General features: G+C 40.7%; 1 protein-coding gene across 4 annotated transcripts in view; it reads right to left on the bottom strand.

Moving 5' to 3' along the window:
- ZNF106 (zinc finger protein 106) overlaps positions 1-23,641 on the bottom strand; it is a 77,363-nt gene that overhangs the window by 20,040 nt on the left and 33,682 nt on the right. Inside the window, exons 5-14 of one of the 4 annotated variants that reach the window (XM_003266780.4) lie at positions 17,618-19,801; positions 15,920-16,553; positions 14,414-14,483; positions 12,650-12,804; positions 12,010-12,070; positions 9,600-9,941; positions 6,328-7,108; positions 5,907-5,962; positions 4,531-4,676; positions 2,671-2,805 (exon numbers count right to left, since the gene is read on the bottom strand). In XM_003266780.4, the coding sequence (XP_003266828.2) occupies positions 2,671-2,805; positions 4,531-4,676; positions 5,907-5,962; positions 6,328-7,108; positions 9,600-9,941; positions 12,010-12,070; positions 12,650-12,804; positions 14,414-14,483; positions 15,920-16,553; positions 17,618-19,801 (4,564 nt within the window). The remainder of the gene's footprint in view (positions 1-2,670; positions 2,806-4,530; positions 4,677-5,906; positions 5,963-6,327; positions 7,109-9,599; positions 9,942-12,009; positions 12,071-12,649; positions 12,805-14,413; positions 14,484-15,919; positions 16,554-17,617; positions 19,802-23,641) is intronic. The other 3 variants (XM_030814237.1, XM_030814238.1, XM_030814239.1) reach the window with 3 other exon arrangements.

The raw sequence follows: 23,641 nt of genomic DNA, 5'->3' as shown, positions 1-23,641 counted from the left end.
ACGCTGTTTCTAAAAAAAAAAAATTTTTAATTGGCAAACCATAGTGACATGTGCCTGTAATCCCAATTACTCGGGAGGCTGAGGCGGGAGGATCACTTGAGCCCAGGAGTTTGAGGCTGCAGTGAGTTATGATCACACCACTGCACTCTAGCCAGGGTGACAGGCCAAGACCGTGTCTCAAAAATAAAAGTGTGTCTCTTGTAGACAACAAAGATTTTGATGTTACTTTTATATCCAGCCAATTTCTGTCTTTTGATTTTAGTGTCAGTTCACTCACATTTCATATAATTATTAAATACAGGTAAATTTAGGTCTCCAATTTGCTATTTGCTTCCTATTTGTCTCATTTTTATTCCTCTATTTCTCCTTCTATCTTCTCTTGTATTAAGTAAATTTTTATTTATTTATTTATTTTTAAGATGGAGTCTCGCTCTTTCGCCCAGGCCAGAGTGCAGTGGCACTATCTTGGCTCACTGCAAGCTCCGCCTCCCGGGTTCACATCATTCTCCTGCCTCGGCCTCCCGAGTAGCTGGGACTACAGGCGCCCGCCACCACACCAGGCTAATTTTTTGTATTTTTAGTAGAGACGGGGTTTCACCCTGTTAGCCAGGATGGTCTTGATCTCCTGACCTCATGATCTGCCCGCCTCTGCCTCCCAAAGTGCTGGGATTACAGGCGTAAGCCACCACGCCCAGCCTTAAGTCTATTTTTAGCTCACCATTTTAATTCCTCAATTGACTTTCTAAGCTCAATTTCTTTGCATTTTTTTTTCTTTTCTATTTTTTTTGAGACGGAGTCTTGCTCTGTCGCCCAGGCTGGAGTGCAGTGGCATGATCTTGGCTCACTGCAATCTCTGCCTCCTGGGTTCAAGTGATTCTCCAGCCTCAGCCTCCCAAGTAGCTGGGATTACAGGTGTGTGTCACCATACCTGACTAATTTTCGTATTTTTAGTAGAGACAGGGTTTCACCAGGTTGGCCAGGTTGGTCTCAGACTTCTGACCTCATGATCCTCTTTGCATTATTCGTTTAGTAATTACTCTAGGGCAGTATTTCTCAAAGTATGGTCCCCAAACCATCTGCATCAGTATCACATAATAACTTACTAGAAATGTAAATTATTTTTGTTTGTTTTGGTTAATTTTTATGCTTTTCTGAGGCAGGTTCTTGTTCTGTCACCCAGGCTGTAGTGAAGTGACACAATCATAGCTCACTATAACCTTGAACTCCTGGGCTCAAGCGATCCTCCCACCTCAGCCTCCCAAACAGCTAGGACTATAGGTGTGCACCACCACACCCAGATGATTTTTATTTTTTATAGAGACAGGGTCTTGCTATGTTGCCCAGGTTGGTCTTGAGCTCCTGGCCTCAAGCAATCCTCCTGCTCTGGCCTCCCAAAGTGCTGGGATTACAGACATGAACCATAGTACCTGGCCTAGAAATGTAAATTTGTGAGCTTGATCCCAAGCCTACTGGATCAGAAACTCTGGGAAGGGCTGTGTGTGGTGGCTCACACCTGTAATCGCAGCACTTTGGGAGGCCGAGGTGGGAGGATTGCCTGACCCCAGGAGTTCAAAACCAGCCTAAGCAACATGGTGAGACCCTGTCTCTTAAAAAACAAAAAACAAACAAACAAAAAAAACACCTCTGGGAGTGGAGACCAGTAATATGTGTTTTATCAAGCTGTCCGGGTCAATGTGATGCACACTAAAGTTGTGAGCCAGTGCCTCTAGGGATTACGTTTTTTAAATTATAACAATCTAGTTCAAATTAATACTTATTCCCAGTAAAATATAAGATCCTTGTCCTAGCACAGCTCCATTCCCTCCCCCTTCGTTATGTTCCTGTTATCACATATATTCCACCTATGTTATAAACTTAATGATAGTCTTATAAATTCTGCTTCACATATCTCCATCTTTTAAAGAAATTAAGAACATATTGTATATAATTTTAAATGTAATTTTCTCATTTCTTTCAGTGCATTTAAGTTTAAAAAACTCTCAGAGGAGATGTCCATTTCTAATTCTGCAGATTTAAAAAATTTGTACATTTTGCTCTTTTTTTTTTTTTTTTTTCTGAGACGGAGCTTCGCTCTTGTTGCCAAGGCTGGACTGCAGTGGCACAATCTCAGCTCACTGCAACCTCCACCTCCTGGGTTCAAGCGATTCTCCTGCCTCAGCCTCCCAAGTAGCTTGGATTACAGGCATGCACCACCACGCCTGGCTAATTTTGTATTTTTAGTAGAGACAGGGTTTCTCCATGTTGGTCAGGCTGGTCTCAAACTCCCAGCCTCAGGTGAATCCACCCGCCTCTGCCTCCCAAAGTGCTGGGATTACAGGCATGAGCCACCGCACCCAGCCTACATTTTTCTCTTTATTCTATCTAGGATTAATTTTGACACATGATATGCATAACATTTGTGGCAAAGACCAAGGAAGGTATATTATTAATAGTAAGAAGTGAAAAAATACTGGTGGTGAGAGACAGAAAATATGGTTTATGTCTAAGTCTCATATCTACCTGAGGCTACCACAATGTGCTAAGCATTGTTTAGAAGCAAAAAGGAGATGGTGGGTAAAATGAAGCATCTGCCACAGTGTCTCCACTCCACACAGTAAATACAAAGTCGACTCAATATGAACCACTTTGGATTTCTCTGGACCCACCTACCTTAACATTATAGCAGCGGATGGTATGGTCACTGGACCCAGTGTAAAGGGCAGCATTCTTCCCGGAGGTCTGAGTAACCAGGAGGCAGTTAACTTTGGAGGTATGACCCTCAAAGACACCAATACATTTCCGACTCTAAAGTTTAAGCACAGACCAGATTATTACTTATGAGATATAGGAGGATTAGATAATGTATTTCCTCAACAAAAAGATGCTAAAACATTCAGTTCACTGCTGTATGCTCAGTGTCTAAAACAGCACCTGGTACACAAAAGATGTTCAGTAAATGTATGTTCACCAAATGCCTAGCAAACAGTCACAGGCAATGAGGCATCTCAAAGTGTATGTTAGTTGAGCCATACCAAAAAATACTTATGGCAATTCACTGTAAGATAGCCAGAATTTTAATTAATGTTTAGGGCAAAGCTTTCTGACATATGGACCAAGGACCTAGCAAATCCAAACTGTAGCTAATTTCCCACAAAAGATTTGCATCTGATAAGCAGTTTGTGAGAATGCACCATGGTATTCAAAAACATGTCAGATGCTATCACAGGTCTAGTGGTTCTGGTGTTGTTTCTTTTTTTTTTTTTTTTTTTTTTGACACAGAGTCTCGCTCTGTTGCCCAGGCTGGAGTGCAGTGGCGTGATCTCAGCTCACTGCAAGCTCCACCTCCTGGGTTCACACCATTCTGCTGCCTCAGCCTCCCAAGTAGCTGGGACTATAGGTGCCCGCCACCACGCCCGGCTAATTTTTTGTATTTTTAGTAGAGACGGGGTTTCACCATGTTAGCCAGGATGGTCTCAATCTCCTCACCTCATGATCTGCCCGCCTTGGCCTCCCAAAGTGCTGGGATTACAGGCGTGAGCCACTGTGCCCAGCCACTGGTATTGTTTCTTATGGGTACATTCCAAATGTTATCTCAGTGCACATACTGAGATCTATTTAGAATGTACATATATACATATACACACATATTTTGATATCCTGTTCCCCTAGATCTTACACTTATACATCCTGGTAGCATTGCTTCCTTTTTTCAGTCATTCGTGTTAATCCTCATATCATTAAGCTAAAGGAATCTACATACCTATGCCTATATAGCAAACACATTTTCCTGGTCCATCATCTAACTTTTTAATTTTCACTGACTCTAGCAATTTTAAATATTTTCATGGTGTTCATTCAGACAACATCACGTTCTTCAAATTTCTTAAGCCTTCATTGTTCATAAACATAGTTTATTAACAAATTCAAATTCAAAACTCAAAAGTTCATTCTTTTGAGAGTAATAAGCATCAGATAATACTAAGTGTGAGGCAGTGGAAAAGTGTTGCTCTCCTTAATTATTTGAACTCTGTAATCAATCACTTGTCAGGGAAAATACCTCCTCCAGTACTTCCCCATATTCACTTCAACCCTCCTCTATTATGTAGCTGCTATGCAAGTGACCCCATTACCAACTCCAGCGTTGGGACCTGAACAGTCCAAGACCACTGGTGTAATCCCAACCCCCTTTGCCACAGGCAAAGGTGATCGTTCAGGGAATAAAACACAGGACCCTTTTGTGCTGGTGGGAGGGAAAAAGAGACTCCAGTGGCTCCTGACATTTACCTTGTGAGCAGGAGGGGAACTAGCTTTCAGGAAGAGGTGATACCAGAGAAGGCAGAGTAGAGAGACAAAAAGAAATTAAGTCCCCAATGACCTTGCTGAGCTACTGGATTAAATGCATCTAAAGTCAATCTCAGGCCCACCCCTTCCTTCAGACAGCCAAAAAATTCCCTTTATTGTTTAAAAAAGTATAAACTGGATTTTCCAAAACCTGCAACCAAAAACATTCTACATGTTCTATCAACTTACCACCAGATTATAAACCCGGACAGTTTTATCTGCTGAACAGGTATATAGTAAGTTCCCAAATATCTGAATTGCATTTACAGCAGCTTGGTGTCCCTCAAAGCTTCCTTCTGTTGGCTCATCATCATCTCCTGGCTCTGAAGATATTTCTGGAAAACAAGAATACATTTCAGAGACATGTCTGCTAGAGTCTGAAAAGATACTCAAAAATCAGAACTATTATACAATATAGTAGTCCCTAAACCAAAAGTAGATCCCTTACATCTTAGTTCCCCTATCAGACTACTACAATTTTCAATACACATTATGAAAACTGCATAATAAGCAAAGGCAGAGAAGGCCTTTCCCTTAGGAAAAAGATAGATAATTATATAATGAGCTTTTGGGCCGGGCGTGGTGACTCATGCCTGTAATCCCAGCACTTTGGGAGGCCTAAGTGGACGGATCACCTGAGGTCAGGAGTTGGAGACCAGCCCGGCCAACATGGTGAAACCCCATCTCTACTAAAAATACAAAAATTAGCCAGGTGTGGTGGCATGCGCCTGTAGTCCCAGTTACTTGGGGAGGCTGAGGCAAGAGAATCACTTGAACCCAGAGGCAGAGGTTGCAGTCCAGATCACACCACTGGACTCCAGCCTGGGTGACAGAGCGAGACTCCGTCTCAAAAAAAAAAAAAAACAAAAAAAAAAAAAAAACAAGAGCTTTGAGTGATACTTGGAAGGTACCCAATCTCTCCCACACTTCCAAAAAGTTATTTCTTTGAGTAACGTAGTATTCCTTAAGCAGTTCCTTCTGAAAGCAAATATCTTTAGAGCCAATGAAACCTAATACTAATTAGTTGAACAGATAAGGGAGCTGGATAAGACAGATGAGAAAGGCCAGGCATGGTGGCTCACACCTGTAATGCCAGCACTTTGGGAGGCCAAGGCGGAAGGATCACTTGAGGCCAGGAGATCGAGACCAGCCTGGCCAACATGACAAAAGCCTGCCTCTACTAAAAATACAAAAAAAAATTTGCCAGGTGTGATGGCACGCACCTGTGGTCCCAGCTATTTGGGAGGCTGAGGCAGGAGAATTGCTTGAACCTGGGAGGTGGAAGTTGCAGTGAGCAGAGATAGTGCCATGGCACTCCAGCCCAGGTGACAGAGCAAGGCTCTGTTACAATCAATCAATCAATCAGATGAGAATAAGAATCTGAAAGACCAGGATTTGAGGTTTTAAGAATATCAGAACTGTTGATCAAGGCAATCCTCTTGGTGATAAACCCCTCTCCATTCTCCTATTCTATAAATATATTTAAGTAGGTTTAAATCCTGGCTTTAACATTTACAAGGCTTTTAATTCTGTGGTTAACTTAAATAAAACTGAATGGCAAATACCTGAAGAATTCTTTGATCCTTTTATGGAGGAGATCACAGTCTGAGTTTCTGCCACACTACAAAATAATAGCAAAAGTGTTCTCAGCATCTGTGTGAACAGGGCGGGTAGTAAAAGTAAAAATTTCCTGACTCAAAGGATTTTCTAAACAATGGGCAAAGTAGCAATGATATAAGAGATTAGTTTTTCTATCTGAAATTTCTTAATGAAGGGAAATAAAAGCAGAGTGAATATTTATAACACAGTCAAAAGAGAAAGCAGAAAATCTCTACTGCTGAGCTTTAATTTTTCCATATCCACAATCCCTACTGCATTCACATAAAGTTTGGTTTTTAAAGAAATTCTGATTCATAATTTAAAATTCTATTTAAAAAAATAAAGTTGGTGAAAGTTGTTCTGACTGGACCAATACAATATTCTTACCTTACAGGGATGCCATCTTTATAGCGAGTGCCAATTTCACTGGTAGAGCTAACTTCATCACACCCAGAACGAGACGTTTCTAGTGGGTTTTGCTCTGTAGAGTTCCAAATATCCTTTTTAGATGGGCTGTCTGGTTTCTCTTCTCCTGATTCTGAAGAATCAATGGCTACTACTTCTAACTGAGGATTAGGAATTTCTAGGACTTCCAGAGACGAGTCACTATCTGGCTCATCTCTGACACTCTCCTGCTCCCGACCAGTCCTGCTGTCTTCCCAAGTGGAGGTTGTTACTTTTCCCCCTTTAATTAACTTTCCAGCTTTTACTTTCCTTACAGGCTTAACAGTCAAAACATCCTGTTCAGTGTCACTATTCTCAGGAACATGGGCAGCCCGCAGACTTTTCTTCTTCCGAAGTTTCTTCTTTTTCTTGCTTCCCCTAGTCTCAGCTGATGTCAAAGTGGATTCTGCCTGTTGTTCAGGCTGGTCAGCTGGAGAGTGGGGTTCCTTCTCCAAAGGGGTTTCTGAAGCAAAAGACAATCTTAGAAAAGAACTGGTACAGGCTTCAGACCCACTATTGCCATTGGTTGGCTCTTCCCCTTCTTTATTTATGCTAGAAAGACCAGCTGATTGGGAAGAGGGAGAGTTCTCTCTGTTTCTGGTATTTCTTTGCTCCACAGAAAACTTCAGTTCTTGGCTAGGCTCATGGAAACTTTCTGTTGACTCTGATAAGGATAATCTAGCAGTGATGACTGGATAAACTGGACAACTGTCACTGATCTCTCCTGAATTGAGAGGAAAAAAATTATTGCATCCTTTTTTTGTTTGCTGCAATTTATCACTGACTGAAGCTCTACCAAATATTTCAATGATATGTTCACAAACCCATGACTGTTTCAGCTGGTATCTCACCCCTCAGTTTCCCATCACCTACATACACTCCTATTACAACACTTACTACCCTCTGCCTTGCGTGAATCTCACAGACACTGTGTGTCTTATTCCCTACAAAAGCTCCTTGTGGGGAGGGATTGTTTCTTTCAATCTTTTTTCTTGTTTTAAATGTCCACACATTTAACATTGTGTTTTATTCTTAGTAGACACTTAAATGTCTACTTAGCTGAAGTCCTTTTATTTCTTTGAAGTTTTCATTATCCACACCCATCCAATTTAGCTACACCTTAGTAGTTAAAAAATTTGCTGACTTAGAAATGTCAATTTCCTTTGACTTAGTTACTTCATGTCTAGGAATTAAAAGTGATTAAATAATCACAGATGGACTCAAAGACATATACAATGCAGTGTTATACAGAATATGAAAAAAGTTAGAAAACTAAATATTCAAAAAAGATTCACCACATAAATTATTGTTTATCCAGATAATGCAACTATTCAAATATTATGCAACTTGTAATATAAAATATTTTAGATAAATTATTTTTATGACAGAAAAATCAAGATATATTAAATGGAAAAAGTCAGGTTATATATGACTGCTCCTTTGTACAAGTTTTACATGTAAACACAAAAATATGATTTAAGAAAGATTGAAATAATATGTAATATGAAAAATAATAGTACCAAAATATTTCATGTAATCCATAAACATATACACCTACTATGTACCCACAAAAATTTAAAATAATTTTTAAAAATATGCTAGGGGCTGGGCACGGTGGCTCACGCCTGTAATCCCAGCACTTTGGAAGGCCAAGGCGGGCGGATCACTTGAGGTCAGGAGTTCAAGACCAGCCTGGCCAACATGGTGAAGCCCTGTCTCTATTAAAAATACATAAATTAGCTGGGCATGGTGGTGGGCGCTTGTAATCCCAGCTATTCGGGAGGCTGAGACAGGACAATCACTTGAACCTGGGAGGCAGAGGTTGCAGTGAGCCAAGAGCATGCCATTGCACACCAGCCTGGGCAACAAAAAGCGAAACTCTGTCTCAAAAAAAAAAAAAATATATATATATATATATATAAAAATATATATGTGTGTGTGTGTGTGTATATATGTGTATATATATGTGTGTATATATGTGTGTGTATATATACACATATACGTGTGTATATATACGTATACGTATATATGCATATATACGTATACGTATATATGCATATATACGTATACGTATATACGTATATATATGTATACATATATATATACACACATATGTGTGTATGTATATATATGCGCGCACACACACACACACACACACACACATATGCTAAGCCAGGCGCAGTGGCTCACATCTGTAATCCGAGCACTTTGGGAGGCCAAGGCAGGTGGATCACTTGAGCCCAGGAGATCAAGACCAGCTTGGGCAACATGGTGAATCCCCATCTCTACAAAAAAATCCCCATCTCTACCAAAAAAAAAATACAAAATACAAAAATTAGCCGGGCATGGTGGCAGGCGTCTGTAGTCCTAGCTCCTCTGGAGGCTGAGGTGGGAGGATCACCTGAACCCAGGAGGCCAAGCCTGTGGTGAGCTGTGATTATGCCACCACACTCCAGCCTGAGTGACAGAATGAGACTCTGTCTCAATAAATAAATAAGCTATACATTTGATACTAACATGTAGATTAATATTGCAACACAGTACTGGTAGTAAAATCTAGAGTAATTTTGTAGATTTTTTGCTTTTGCTCAGGAAACCACACAATGCCAGTTTGTTGGACTTAATTTTCAAATATAGCACCACTGTGGTAACGCAAACTCCTAACAGGATTTTACATAGCTTAGACGTATTCTCAAATGATAACCAGGTTAAGTGTTATTTTTCGAAAAGAGTGAAAACCCTGGCGATTTCTCAACAGCAAGTTCTTAGTAGATGATTCCAAATCCCATCATGGCCACCTGCCTCTCAAGCTTATATTAATCCTGGTTTGTATTTGAGATTATATAGACAGTAAGTGCAAAGAAATTCAGAGGATAGACCTTATTTAGAAAATTGGCTGAATTAACTTCAACCCCATTTATTTCACACAAAACAAATTTTGTACTTATCCTAATAAATGGAACCTTGTGGGTGCTAATACAAAGTCAACTCTAACCCTAGATTAGAGGAAATGAAAGAAAATGACTGATATTTAAATTACATTCTCTAAAATATTTTAAAAGAATCCTCCTGTATATATGAAGAGAATTTCAGTGAAAAATTAGTTGTACTTGCTCATTTTAGTTTTAATGAGCAAGTATGGCTTATATCACTCATATAAAAATGCCCCAGTCCCACTACTGGGATGCCCTTAACCCAGAGAAAAGCTTACATACTATTAGCTTCCAGTAATTCCTTGGACACATTGCAGGCAGAGCTTGGTGGCACAGCATTCACATTCTCATCTTGTTCAGGAGACATGGGCTCTTGTTTAATCTGAACTGATGAGTCTGGAGCAGGGACACTGCCATGGGTTTGGAAAGTAGGAGACGTGGTTATTTGAAGAGAGGCTCCAGTGGGTGATGCAGACACATGGGAAGATGGAGGCTCCAGAAAAAGTGGGAAAAAGGGAGTGGGCAGCAGTGCGGCATCAACGGATGTTTGAGATCTACTGTTCCTTCGTTCTCGTATGAGGCTACAGGGAACCTGCTCTGGGTGCTCAGAAGGTTCATATGTTTCTAGAATGGGAAACGTACATACACAGAAATACAAAAATGTTATCTGAAAAGTCATTTGTGTCTGAGCTAATTTGTATTTTTAAACATTAGAAAAGAATTATAAATTAATAAGTATATTAGTATAGTCCCTCATAATTCTCCGAAATATGGAGAACATAATCTCTACAACCACCAAGGATACAGAGAGAGTAGGCATCAACATTCTTTTTTTTTTTTTTTGAGATAGGGTCTCGCTTTGTCACCCAGGCTGCAGTGCAGTGGTGCAAACACTGCTCACTGCGGCCTTGACCTCCTGGACTCAAGCAATTCTCCTGCCTCAGCCTCCCAAGCAGCTGGGATTATAGGCACATGCCACTATGCCCAGCTATTATTGTTATTATTTTTTTGAGACGGAGTCTCACTCTGTCGCCCAGGCTGGAGTGCAGAGGCGCAATCTCGGCTCACTGCAACCTCTGCCTCCCGGGTTCAAGCGATTCTCCTGCCTCAGCGTCCTGAGTAGCTGGGATTACAGGTGCACGCCACCATGCCCAGTTAATTTTTGTATTTTTAGTAGAGATGGGGTTTCAGCATGTTGGTCAGGCTGGAATTATTATTATTACTAATAATAATTATTAATAATTTTTGTATTTATTTGTAGAGACAGGGTTTTACCATGTTGCCCAGGCTGGTCTCAAACTCCTGGGCCCAAGGAATCCACCTGCCTCAGACTCCCAAAGTGCTGGGATTACAGGCATGAGCCACTGTGCCTAGCAACATTCCAATTTTTCAAATTTTAAATGACTTATCCGAAGTTACATAGGCTACTAATGGAAGGGCGAAGATTTGAACCCAGGCCTTTTGATTCCTAATCAAAACTCTTTCCATAACATATTGTTTGTTGCTAAACATTTTTGGGATGCACAGTTTACAGACCTTTCTATAGAAGGATGAAACTGGCCAGGCGTGGTGGTTCAGGACTGCAATCCCAACCATTTGGGAGGTCAAGTTAGGAGGACTGCTTGAGCCCAGGAGTTTGGGACTATCCTGGGAAACACTGGGAGATTCCATCTCTATAAAAGCATTATTTTAATTTTTATAACTTTTTATAATTTTATAACTTTTTATAACCTTTAAATTTTTACAATTTTAAATTATAATTTTATAAAATTAAAAGTTGAAAATTTTAATAACCAGGCATGGTGACACACGTCTGTAGTCCCAGCTACTGGGGGGAGTGAGATGGGAAAATCACTTGAGCCCAGGAGGTCAAGGCTGCAGTGAGCTGTGATTGTGCCACTGCGCTCCAGCCTGAGTGACAGAGTAAGACCCTGTCTCAAAAAAAAAACAAACAAAAAAAAGGATGAAACCAAGGAGACGGGAGAGAAATAACATGACCTTTTCATGACTACTTTTCATCCCCTCAAAGAGAACAAAAAGGTCTGGTGCAGTGGCTCACACCTGTAATCCCAGCACTTTGGGAGGCTGAGGCGGGCAGATCACCTGAGGTCAGGAGTTCGAGACCAGTCTGGCCAACATGGCGAAACTCTGTCTCTACTAAAAATACAAAATTAGGCCGGGCGCGGGGGCTCACGCTTGTAATCCCAGCACTTTGGGAGGCCGAGGCGGGCGGATCACGAGGTCAGGAGATCGAGACCACGGTGAAACCCCGTCTCTAATAAAAATACAAAAAACTAGCCGGGCATGGTGGCGGGCACCTGTAGTCCCAGCTACTCGGAGAGGCTGAGGCAGGAGAATGGCGTGAACCGGGGAGACGGAGCTTGCAGTGAGCCGAGATTGCGCCACTGCACTCCAGCCTGGGCGACAGGGCGAGACTCCATCTCAAAAAAAAAAAAAAAATACAAAATTAGCTGGGAGTGGGGTGGGCACCTGTAATTCCAGCTAATCAAATGCTGAGGCACGAGAATCACTTGAACCTGGGAGGCAGAGGTTGCAGTGTGCAGAGATTGCACCACTGCACTCCAGCCTGGGGGATAGAGCAAGACTCTGTCTCCAAAAAAAAAAAAAGGCAGAGAAAACAAAAAAGTAACACGCTATAGAGGGCCCAATCCATCAGATGCCCTCTGAATACCTTGTAATCCCTGTAGAATCTGTATTCTATGGGTCCTCAGTGCACTCATCTCCATAGTTATCTAAAAATAAAGTATTTTATTAAGCATTTTGAAATCCAACTTGTAAGGTCCTCTAGGTCTCCCCATTTTTCTTCTATGTCCTGACCAAAAATCAGAGTGTCTTGACTGCTCTGTGACCCAGCCAGCCGCAGGTTTTCTCCAGCAGGCTTGAACCCTACCTGGGGCCTTGAAGATTCCCAGGCACTGATAAAAGTATCTAGGTTGTTGCCCAAAACACTGAAAGAAATTGGCCCTGGCCCTGAGCCAAATTCCTTAAACCTTCATATAAACTCCACATCCCGCCCCCTGGCTGTGGATATACCTAGGGAGAACGCCCCTTTCTTGCTGTCCCTTGTGGGGACTGCTGCAGCCTACTCTCTAAGTAAGCTCTCCTAATAAATGCTTTGGACTCATCACCCTGGCATTTAGTGCTTCTTTCTTTGGAATCCTAACTGTCCCCCATTAGGCACAGTCTGGGGCACTTCCCTTGTGGAAACTCCCCTGCCATTGCTTTTAGGGTGACTCCAGCCATGGGTTTGGCAGGACAAAACATGATTTCAGAGATGATCCATTTTTATTAAATCCTCCACATGCCGTTACCTGCTGCTTGAGCATAAGTAGCCTCTGAACTTCCACATAAGCTGTCTGAAGGGCTGCACGGGCTTGCAGAAGATTGTTATCCATGCACTGCAATGACTTACTAAGTTCTTCCTCCCTTAAAGAAATATTCAGCAGCTGGTCAACCTGAGAACGTTCTGCCAAAAGAAACCATAAGGTTCAGGTTAATACGAGAGATTTCCCTCTCATCACACAGCTCCTCAGAAGACTGAACTATACCCATTATTTAGGATAAGACTTTATGTTCTCCTCAATAGGTCATTGGAAATTCACAAAACATTTAGTCAAGCACAATGATATCAAAGCTAGGAACCAAAAGTGAGAACTGCTAAGATGGAGGTGTCTCATAAGCTCCAGTGTACCATCACATCATTCTGTCTCATCTAATCACCGCCTTCCACCACTACCTTTCCAGGTGAAATCTGTCCCATGCAAACCACCTGTTCTAGGTCTCGTTTCCCATTCTTCCCTTATCTACCACTGTCTTCACACAGGACTTTTGCTTAGACTGGATTCTGGACCTAGACTGCTTGCACTCTCTTTCCAATCCATATTTAGTCTGTTAGTTGACTTAAAAATTGTTTTTATTAGAGAAGACTTCCTGAAGAAAATACAGCTTTGAAACAGTACATTTAACTTAGTTTGAATAAAATGTTCTGTGTATGTATTTACCATCATTGTGTTTGTCTGTTTCCTATTCAATATGCCAGGACCTCTCCCTTAAGCTCCACACCCACATATCCAACTACTGACTATGGTATTTCTAGCTAGGTTATCTCAAAGGTCCTTTAAGGCAAAGAATCCCTGAGGGAATTCATCATCTTTCTCTATTCTGAATCTGCTCCTCTCACGGAGTTTTCTAGCTCTACATATGATCCATCTGGTTGGCCCAGCCAGAAATGTGGGTTGTCCCTGACTCCTCCCTTATCCATCACATCCACTCACTCAAGCCTCATCCAATCACTTCCGGGACTAGCCCTTATACTAGAACTGGGTTAGAGTCAAGGAAAAGCAAGAATCACAGAAATACATCAATGAGGGAGCAATGTTAATAACTTCTTTCCATAATTCACTTTAGAAAAGCAACCAAGGAAGGGAGTGTGGAGGTGGGGCAGGGGGGAAGCAACCAAGATGCCTCAAAAACAGAAAGTGAGAGAAATGGCTATACATGACCAAGAGGGCCAACACGTTTCATCCCACTGAAAAGGCTCAAGGAAACTTCCTGGCTTTATATTGTCCAAGTGGTATACTAACCTTGGCTTACAAGTCTATGTGACATCATTTATTTCTTCTACAGTTGTAACTGGATGTATTAGGAAATCAAACTTTTCTTTCCTCTTAAGCAAGGCAACAAAAATATCCAAAAAAAGTAAATGGACAATCAGTGTTTGATAAATGACATGCTATGCTCTCTGTCAAGTTGCACAAACACTGAACTGCTACAAGAACCTCTTGGGGCTGGGCATGGTGGCTCACACCTGTAATCCCAACACTTTGGGAGGCCAAGATGAGAGGATCACTGGAGCCCAGGAGTTTGAGTCCAGCCTGGGCAATATAGCTAGACCCTGTCTCTACAAAAAAATAAAAAGAATTAGTATAGTGTCACATACCAGTAGTCCTAGCTACTCGGGAGGCTGAGAGAAGAGGATTGCTTGAGCCCAAGAGTTGGAAGTTACCAAACACCCCCCCGCCAAAAAAAAAACAAAAAACACCAACTTCTTTCTCCCAAAATATTCTGCACCATACCTTTTTTTCCTTTAATTTTCCTTCTTTTATTTTTTCTCTCAAGACTTGGGAGTTCAGGAGAAGATCCATCCTGGAGGGATAAAGAAAACTGAATAAAATCCAATGTGTAAAAGCCATTATCCAAGACGAGAAAATCAATTCTAAGATAGCCATACACTGTTCTTCACTATTGCTACCATCTCTAACATGATTGTAGGAGTCTCACGCACGTGGTACCAACTCAAAATTTTAGTTGAATAAACGTATCTGATTTAAAAAAAAAAAAAAATCCATGGTGAAGTGCCTCCTAGCATCCTAGAGGTAGGAAAGCCCATGGAGGTCAGGCAAAGCATTTCATCTTTGTGTAGTAAGGCACAAGTAGAAGTATAGACAAAGCCAGTAAAAAAAAAAAAAATATATATATATATATATATATACATATATATATGATTTATAACTTGGCATAGTTTCTACTTTAAATTTCAGCAAGAAAACCTTTACAATAAAAAGCTTAACAGTCCATTAGACAAGCTCTTTGTCATAGGACAATCCCTCAGCTTGAAGTGTATTTTAAGTCATCCAATAACATCCACTACATATAGCATCTAGCTCAATGGAGCAGAATTGCAATTTGAAGCAAGTCTAAAATTCATGACCTTAACTACTATGCTTATCACCTCAGTATTATATGAGAGAAGCCCAGCACAGTGACACATGCTTATAGTCCCCACTACTTGGGAGGCTGAGGCAGGAGGACTGCTTGAGTCCAGGAGTTCCAGAGCAGTATGGACAACATTGTGAGACCTCATCTCTAATATAAATTTTAAAATATTATAAAATAAATAAATAAATAATGAAGAGAAGAACTCATTTTTTCACCAGATCTCAGACTGTATCACTACCAGCAACTCTTTCTTTTCAGAAAGGGATACTGAGAGGGTTAAGCAATATTAGCGGCAGAAATGCCGGAAGAGCAGAAGTGGTATCAGTGAAATAAAAGACTCTTAAAGGCCAGGCTGGGTAACTGAAGGATGAAGGACAGAGTTACACAGACTAAAAATATTTCTATACTCTGCTCATATATATGCACTCTAATAGTATTAAAACCATCTTAGTGTTAAGCCTAGCACTCCTGAATCCAGCAATCATCCATGCCCTACAAGTGCAACAGTAGAACGCCTTTCTTCAGTAGCAGTGCAGAACGCATCTATGAAAATAGATTGGGTTACAGCTGAAGATGTGACTTATCCTTGGTCAGGTGATACAAAGAATCACTGGCTTGGACACTGGTTTTAGATATGACTTCATATTTTCCTGGTACTGTACATTCATATTAGATTACATTTAATTTAGCAGAATTACTCAGTGTAAGAAACTAGTAGGATAAAAGTAAGAACCTCACAATTCTTCTAGAAGTTGAGAGAATCACAATCCCAGATACCCAAGAAAAACAGTTGAACCTTTTCTCATAAGCAACCAACTTGCCACATGCGATGTTCTACAAAAAGCAGAGGGAATTATACTCACTCCAGTGGCTCTTCGTTTCTTTCTAATACTTTGGCCATCATTTTGTTCAGCACCAGAGGTACAGCTACTATCTGTGGCTGCATCCACTAAACTGGAGATCGCAAGGGCTGAGGATGCATTTGATGACAGAGAGTTTCCCTCTCCATTACTCTCCTGGGAATTCTGATTCTCTGAAGGTGGTATAGACCTCTCCTGGTTGTTCAAGTCTTTTGCCAAATGCATCAAAGGTATTATATGGTCAGAGGGTAATTGTGCACTGTGTCGCCTTTGGGTAGCAACATTTTCAGCCCTTTCACCTGGTCGGAGGGAGGCAGCCCGAGGTGTCACTTCTTGTTTGAGGTGCATGGTTGCTTTCTGCCTCTGTCCAGCCCTCAATGAGTTACTAGGTGAAACCATCTGCTGGCACTCATTTTCTTTGCCTGTACCTTCCTCACTGAAGAAGCTATACACAGAAGGGGCTCTGTCCATGATCACGCTGCTCTCAGAAAGGCTTCGCTTTCTTGCCAAGCCAGGAGATGAGGAAATGGAAACACCTTCCCACTGGAATCCTTCTAGACTGGACAGATCAGGTTCCCCATCCAAATCTAAGGCTTCTTGTTCATTTTGAACAAGGGGTACCATTTCTATGCCAAACCTTAAGGAAAAAAGAAAAAATGAAAACATAAATTGGATATGGTTGTTGGGAGGGGCATTATTTTTTAATGTGCCAGGCTCTCTCAGGCACTGAGGTTATAAAAAGTAAGGTGGCTCTTGTCTTCAAGGAGCTCACAGTCTAGTAAGTGGAACAGATATAAATATATTATGTTGTGACAAGTACCAGACTACAGGTTTGTATACAGCTACAATAATATATTTGAGGGAGTAAAAATTAAGTTTTGTTTCATATGGAGCTCTAAATCTATAATAATACATACAGCATATAATTTTTAAAAGCGAACAAACCAAACCAACAAAAAAAACCCTTTTACTGAGCATTTACAAGTGCTTTATACTTATAATTTCAAGTGCTACTCACAAGGTGTGGGAAAGGAAAATGGGGGGAAATAAATCCATTATTTCAGCAAGTACAGAAATGCCCCTGAAGCCTGGAGAACTGTATCATCATGCAGCAGAGTTATGACTTTCAAGTAGCAAACCTATGTTGAACACTGTTTTACCATTCAGAAAAGTCTAGTACCTCAACATAAGATGAACAGCCAAAATATTACACAAGTGCTTAAGAGAAAGCATGTTGTAGTCATAAATATAATGCCCAGAGTGCATACAGAAAAGTTAACTATTTGTACGTTCTAAGTAAAAGGTAATGAGAACAGTTATATTTAAAAGTTATAGCACGCATTCCAAAATTAAGATCTAGAAAAAGACACAGATCTATAGCTCTACATTTTTATGCTGTCATTTTCTACCCCATAAAGTGACAGATTTTACCCCTATAAAGTGATGACTTTTTTCCTACATCACCATCTTGTTTCTCAAGTAGGTGTGCTTCCATTTTAACCTGCACTCTCTGCTAGGAAATACTTTATTCCATCTGTCATAGAGTATCAGTCACTATTTGATATTAAATCAAGACATCTACAACAGATATTGTTGGCAAACATTTAATTAAATGAAACACGTAGAATTCTCTTGATCAGGGTCAAAGGGTTACTTTAAAAGAAAATGAGGAAAAAAAAGACACCGAAAAGCAGCACACACCTGGGTAAACCTTTGCCCAGCTCTTGCTTTTTCTTGGTTACTTGCTGAATGACCTGTTCCCAGTTGACATTTCTCCGAGATGCATTTAGAATCTGCCGTAGGGTTGGCTTGAGCCCAGACTCCTTCTCTGTCTCACTCTTTCGGTGACCGCTAATATTGCGAATGCGGCGGGCACTATTGAGGTTTGGCTCAGGAAGGTGTACTCCAGTTTTGCTCTTCAAACTAATGTGCCGGGTTAGATCCCTCTGAAGTGAGGCAGGAAAGCCAAGCTTACTTAGCTCAGGCAGGAGAGGGCCCGAGGGCTGACTGATGTCACTTTTTTGAAGCTCTGCATCCAAGCTAGTACTCTCAAAGCCTTCTGTTTCGTAAGATACATGAGATTTAATAGAGTCATCAACCTGTGCATCTTCTAGAGAGGTTTTCAAGTCTAGCAATAAGCCAGGGTGTGGACTGGCTGCAGATGTCATTTGTAATTCAGATTCTTTCTGGCGAACTGGGGAATTACATGGGGAAGTGGATAGTTCTCTAGAAGTCTTCAGGATTCGGTCATCCTCCTCTTTCTCATCAGCAGTTCGAGTGCTGCCGGATAACAATTCTGTAGTTGCAGAACCTAGGGTTCCAATTTTTGTTCCATGCTTTTCCATGTCAGATGTCTCTCCATCACTTTCATCTTCTAGTGCGTGCACTTGAAACTTAATTTTCAAAGACCCTTTTTCAGATTCTTCTACATTTCTACTTGCCTTTGCATAGTTCCTGGTCCTTTTAGAAGTGCTAAGAAGTGGATTTTGCAATGACTCATGACACTGTAGCACCTCTTTGGCCTTTTGTAAAGTATCATTTAAATTATCACCAGATTGCTTTTGAGAGCCAAATGTACTTTTATTCCCTTTTAAAACATGAGGACATGAACTATGCAGTTTGGATATGCAAGGACCATGGTTATCTTCCGCAGTGGGCTTGTTCGAGGGATTTGAGTGTTCTCCAGGGGAAAAAAAATTCGTTTTGGTGTTTTTTGAGATATTCTTTGGATCTTGCTTTTGAGAAAATGATTTAGTGCCTGGACATGGAAGGAGTGGGGATTTCAATGATGGCATTTTATTTGGTGTATGCTCTTGTTCAGGTTTTTCTGCAATGGGGCACTGTCTCACCACCTCAAAGGAAGCAGCAGAATCAGAAGAGGCCTCGTGATTAAGAGATCCAGTATGTATTTCTTTTTGTGTTTTCTGTGTTGGGGAATTACGTGTTTCATCAGTTTGGGGCTCCTGTATTCCTGTAGTTATCAAGCTAAAATCAAAGAGAGGTTTCTCTATCATTTCTGACTTGTTACCAGTGACGTCTTTCAATCCCGACTGTAAATCCAGAGTCTTCTGAGAAGGGTAAGGTGTCCAGCGATGAGGCTTTTCCCTTGCCGCACTGCCATTCTTTCCACTAACTTTGGAAGTAGCAGTGTCTGTTTGTTTAGTGGTTTGGCTTTCCGGCTGCTCAAAATTGAAGTCGAGTAAGCCTTCTGAAGGAAATTTATCACTTGTAAATCCTTCAGAAGGACCTCTATATGTGGCAACTGTACCAAGTTTGTCATTTTCTTGCCGCTGCCAATTATATCTGTCGTGACTGTATTTGTTTGACTTATTAGATTTCTTGTTCCATAGCATAGTCATGTCTTCCATTTGACAGTTAGAATTTCTGTTTCTGCCTGGTTGAAATTTGTCTCCAGAGCCACTGTAATTCCAATTATTTGTACTACGTACACTGGATTTCCAGTTTCCGTTACTGTTGTTCATATGCCAACTGGAAAAGCCACCTGTTCCTTCAGAAAGCCAACTGGAATTCCTTCCTGTACCATTATGATTCCAATCTACTGTTCCACTATTTGAAAGCCAACCACCTCCAGAATTACTATGGTTGTGAAACCAAGTCGAGGAGCCTCCTGCAACACCCTTATGCCACCCAGAACGTCCTCTTGATCCACCGCCATTCCTCAAAGAATGTGGAAAGCTGTTTTTCCTAGTATGATTAAAGCCATCTTTTTCCCACTTCCAATCCCGCTGTGGAGGTCCACGATGATGCCATGCAGGCTGACTGTAACTCTCTCTGTCTTGGTAAGGAATTCGGTCTTCTCGTCTCCATTGGGGTCGTCTATCATCAGAGTTTATTTCTTGGTTGATATTGGAAGGTTCATCTTGTCTGGAAGAAAAACAGTTTTTCATTAGCGATTTAAAGGAGTTCCTATGCTACCTTGAAAGGCATAACCCACCAAACTTCCCTTGTACTTTCCTCCCGTTACTTAGAATATGTAACCAAGTCTAGTTTTATATCTAATAGTGGTTGTTTTCATATCTTTAAATGATATATTTAAATATATATTCCTCAACTTATTAGTTTAAAAATTAAACATTTTAAATTATTTAAATTTCAAGTAATTACAACCATCTCCCCCATCACTCAGAAATATTAAAAATTTGGCACATTTGGCCAGGTGTGGTGGCTCACATCTATAATTCCAGCACTTTGAGAGGCCGAGGCGGGCAGATCACTTGAGGTCAGGAGTCCAAGACCAACATGGCCAACACGGAGAAACCCCATCTCTACTAAAAATACAAAAATTAGCCAGGCGTAGTGGAGCACGCCTGTAACCCCAGCTATTTGGGAGGCTGAGGAATAAGAATCACTTGAACCCAGGAGGCGGAGGTTGCAGTGAGCTGAGATCATGCCATTGCACTGCAGCCTGGGTAACAGAGCGAGACTGTCTCAAACAAACAAACAAAAATTTGGCATATTTACATTCTCCTCCCTTTCTTGGTCCTGTTTTTCTTGGCAGGTTCTGAGATTTTGTCCCTATCATCCAATTATTATTTTTGTATTATGCAGCTTTTTTGGAAAGAGAACAAGTATATTTTATAGCTATAGTTATCTTTTTTTTTTTTTTTTTGAGACAGAGTCTTGCACTGTTGGCCAGGCTGGCATAATCTCAGGTCACTGCAACCTCTGTCTCCCGGGCTCAAGCAATTCTCCTGCCTCAGACTCCCGAGTACCTGGGATTACAGGCATGTGCCATCACGCCCAGCTAATTTTTGTATTTTTAGTAGAGACAGGGTTTCACCATGTTGGCCAGGCTGGTCTCAAACTCCTGACCTCAGGTAATCCACCCACTGCGGCCTCCCAAAGTGCTGGGATTACAGGGGTACAAGCATGAGCCACTGCGCCTGGCCTAGTTATCATATTTAGTACAATTTTATGTTCAGCTGCCCTTAATACCATGATTTTTCCAGTTGTAGGTTCTTTCTGAAAAACTGCATTTCTTAACCTATTTTAAATAAGATGATACTTTGCATGGTTATTTTTATTAATAAACACTTTGTCCAGTACCCATTCAATAACTGTTAGTGGTATAAGAAGACTTTTATGTACAGTTCCGGTTTGTGAAGGGCTTAGAACCTAGCTGAGACAGTAAGGTCACAAACAGGAGGAAAATAGCATATACCAAACAAGTAGTAACCATAATATGTGCTATAAGGAGCTTCATGAGCCAGAGGTTTTTATAAAGAAGCTACAGCTGTTTCACGTGTTCATGTCAGATGAGGAGTGCACAGAAACATGAATAAGCTTCAGTAAGCATCACAGCAATAGGTGTAAAAACCATTTTCTTCTACAAACTGCCTATGGTGTGCATGGGCATGGTGCTTAGCATGTGGTAAGTGCTCAAAATACTGAGTAGCTAGTTAAAATTTACTGAGTACCTAAGTGTCAGGCATTTAATGCTAAGCACCTTATATAGATTATCTCAGTTTTTATAATCCTGAGGCAAGTATTTTTATTTATTTATTTTTTTTTGGAGATGGAGTCTCACTTTGTCACCCAGGCTGGAGTGCCATGGCACGATCTCGGCTCACTGCAACCTCTGCCTCTCGAGTTCAAGCGATTCTACTGCCTCAGCCTCCTGAGTAGCTGGGATTACAGGTGCCTGCCACCACGCCTGGCTAATTTTTGTATTTTTAGTAGAGACGGGGTTCCACCATGTTGGCCAGGCTGGTCTTGAACTCCTGACCTCGTGATCCGCCCGCCTCAGCCTCCCAAAGTGCTGGAATTACAGGCATGGCAAGTATTCTTATTATTCTTACTTTATAGATGAGAAATTGAGCAGTTGACAGGTTATATAACTTGCCTAGAATAAGACAGCCAGAAAGTAGTAGAGCAGAGATTTAAACCTTGGCAGTCTGACTCCAGCCAGAGTCTATACTCCTAACCATAGGCCTTCATAGAATCAACATCTCAAAACAAAGTTTCCACATTTAAGATCCTTCCTCTGACCTTGAGTTAAAAATCTTAAACTCAATACTGACTTTAATTGGCTTTAAAGGCTTTCAATGTCTACAATATTTTGGACACAAATTGGAACTTCTTCCTTTTTCACAAGACGGAATTTAAAAGTCTATCTAGAAGTTCAAACATCCACTCATATTATATAAATTACAATCATTTCTAAACAGGAGACTCTGTTTAGAAAGTAACAAGTATTATTACATGCCGTAGCAGAATTTTTTTATAACCATTAACCAAATTGCCTTTATCTTTTGATTCTATGCAATATGCAACTTCTGGCATCCAAGGAGACCACTGACTCAGCTATACTGATATGATCAGAAATGGGAGAATTGGGGGATAAATAAATCACAAAGTAGAATTCCTAGATCATCATGAATTGGCTAGATTCAGAAGATAGGAGCATTCAGCTAAACCCATAGACCAGAAAGAATAATCTAAGTTAAAAATTCATGAAGGAAAAAAGAAAAAAAAAAAAAACCTCCTGAAGAAGTAGATGATTTTAGCCAGGTGTGGTGGCTCATGCCTGTAATCTCAGCACTTTGGGAGGCCAAGGCGGGTGGATCACTTGAGCCCAGAAGTTCGAGGCCAGCCTGGGCAACATGGCTAAACCCCATCTCTACCAAAAATAAAAATTAAAAAAAAAAATTAGCTAGGCATGGTGGTGATGCATGCCTGTAGTCCCAGCTTCTCGGGAGGCTGAGGTGGGAGGACTGTTGGAGCCTAGAAAGTTGAGGCTGCAGTGAGGTGTCATCGTGCCACTACACTCAAGCCTGGGTGACAGACTGACACCCTGTCTCAAAAAAAAAAAAAAAAAAAAGAAGTAGATGATTTTATAAATAGGTCACCAAGGAGGCACATCAAAAGACTCAAAAAACAGTAACTATGATACAAATGTCTAATCTATTCTGACTTGATGTTTAATAGAAGTTAGTCTCCCAGAGGCTCCAACTGCCTAAAGCAGGAGAAAGTAAACTGCAACTATATTAAAAGTAATGAAAATGTCATCTGAAGGACTAAGCTACTAAATGATTTAAGAATCATGTTGTTTGAGTGTCCCTTATCTGAAATGCTTGTGACCAGAAACGTTTTGCATTTCAAACTGCTTTGGATTTTGGAATATTTTTGCATATACCTAATGGGATATTACGGGAATGGGACCCAAGTCTAAAAATAAAATTCATTTATGTTTCATATAAGCCTTTTATACACAGTCTGAAGATAATTTTAGGTAATATTTTAAATAATTTTGTAAAATGAAATGAGGTATGGAATTTTCCACTGATGGCCTCATGTTGGCACTCTAAAGTTTTGGATTTTGGTGCATTTTCAGATTTTGGATTAGGGATGCTCGTCCTTTATTGATATTTTAAGACGAAGAAAGTCTCCTTCAAGGACTTGTTCAAAAAACTTTTTTTTAATTTTAATTTTTTGTTGCTGTTGTTACATAGATAAGGGCTTCCTATGTTGCCCAGGCTGGTCTTGAAGCCCTGGCCTTGTCTCCTCACGCACCAGGACAATAGGCCTGAGCCACCGTGCCTCCCAGCAAAAAAACTTTTAACATACAGAGTAAAAACGACTTCCTTTTTATAGTCAAGCCTCTAACTAAAAAGGAGGTACAGACCAGGTATAACTAGTATTCAAGAAGAATCTTTACATTTTTATTTTAGAATCTGAAATGATTCTCTTCATGTTCTGGGACTT

This window comes from Nomascus leucogenys, chromosome 6 (assembly GCF_006542625.1).
Source record: "Nomascus leucogenys isolate Asia chromosome 6, Asia_NLE_v1, whole genome shotgun sequence".
Taxonomy (NCBI): Eukaryota; Metazoa; Chordata; class Mammalia; order Primates; family Hylobatidae; genus Nomascus; species Nomascus leucogenys.
The sequence above is the reverse complement of the archived record's forward strand: the minus strand, read 5'-3'. Positions and strand labels throughout refer to the sequence as shown.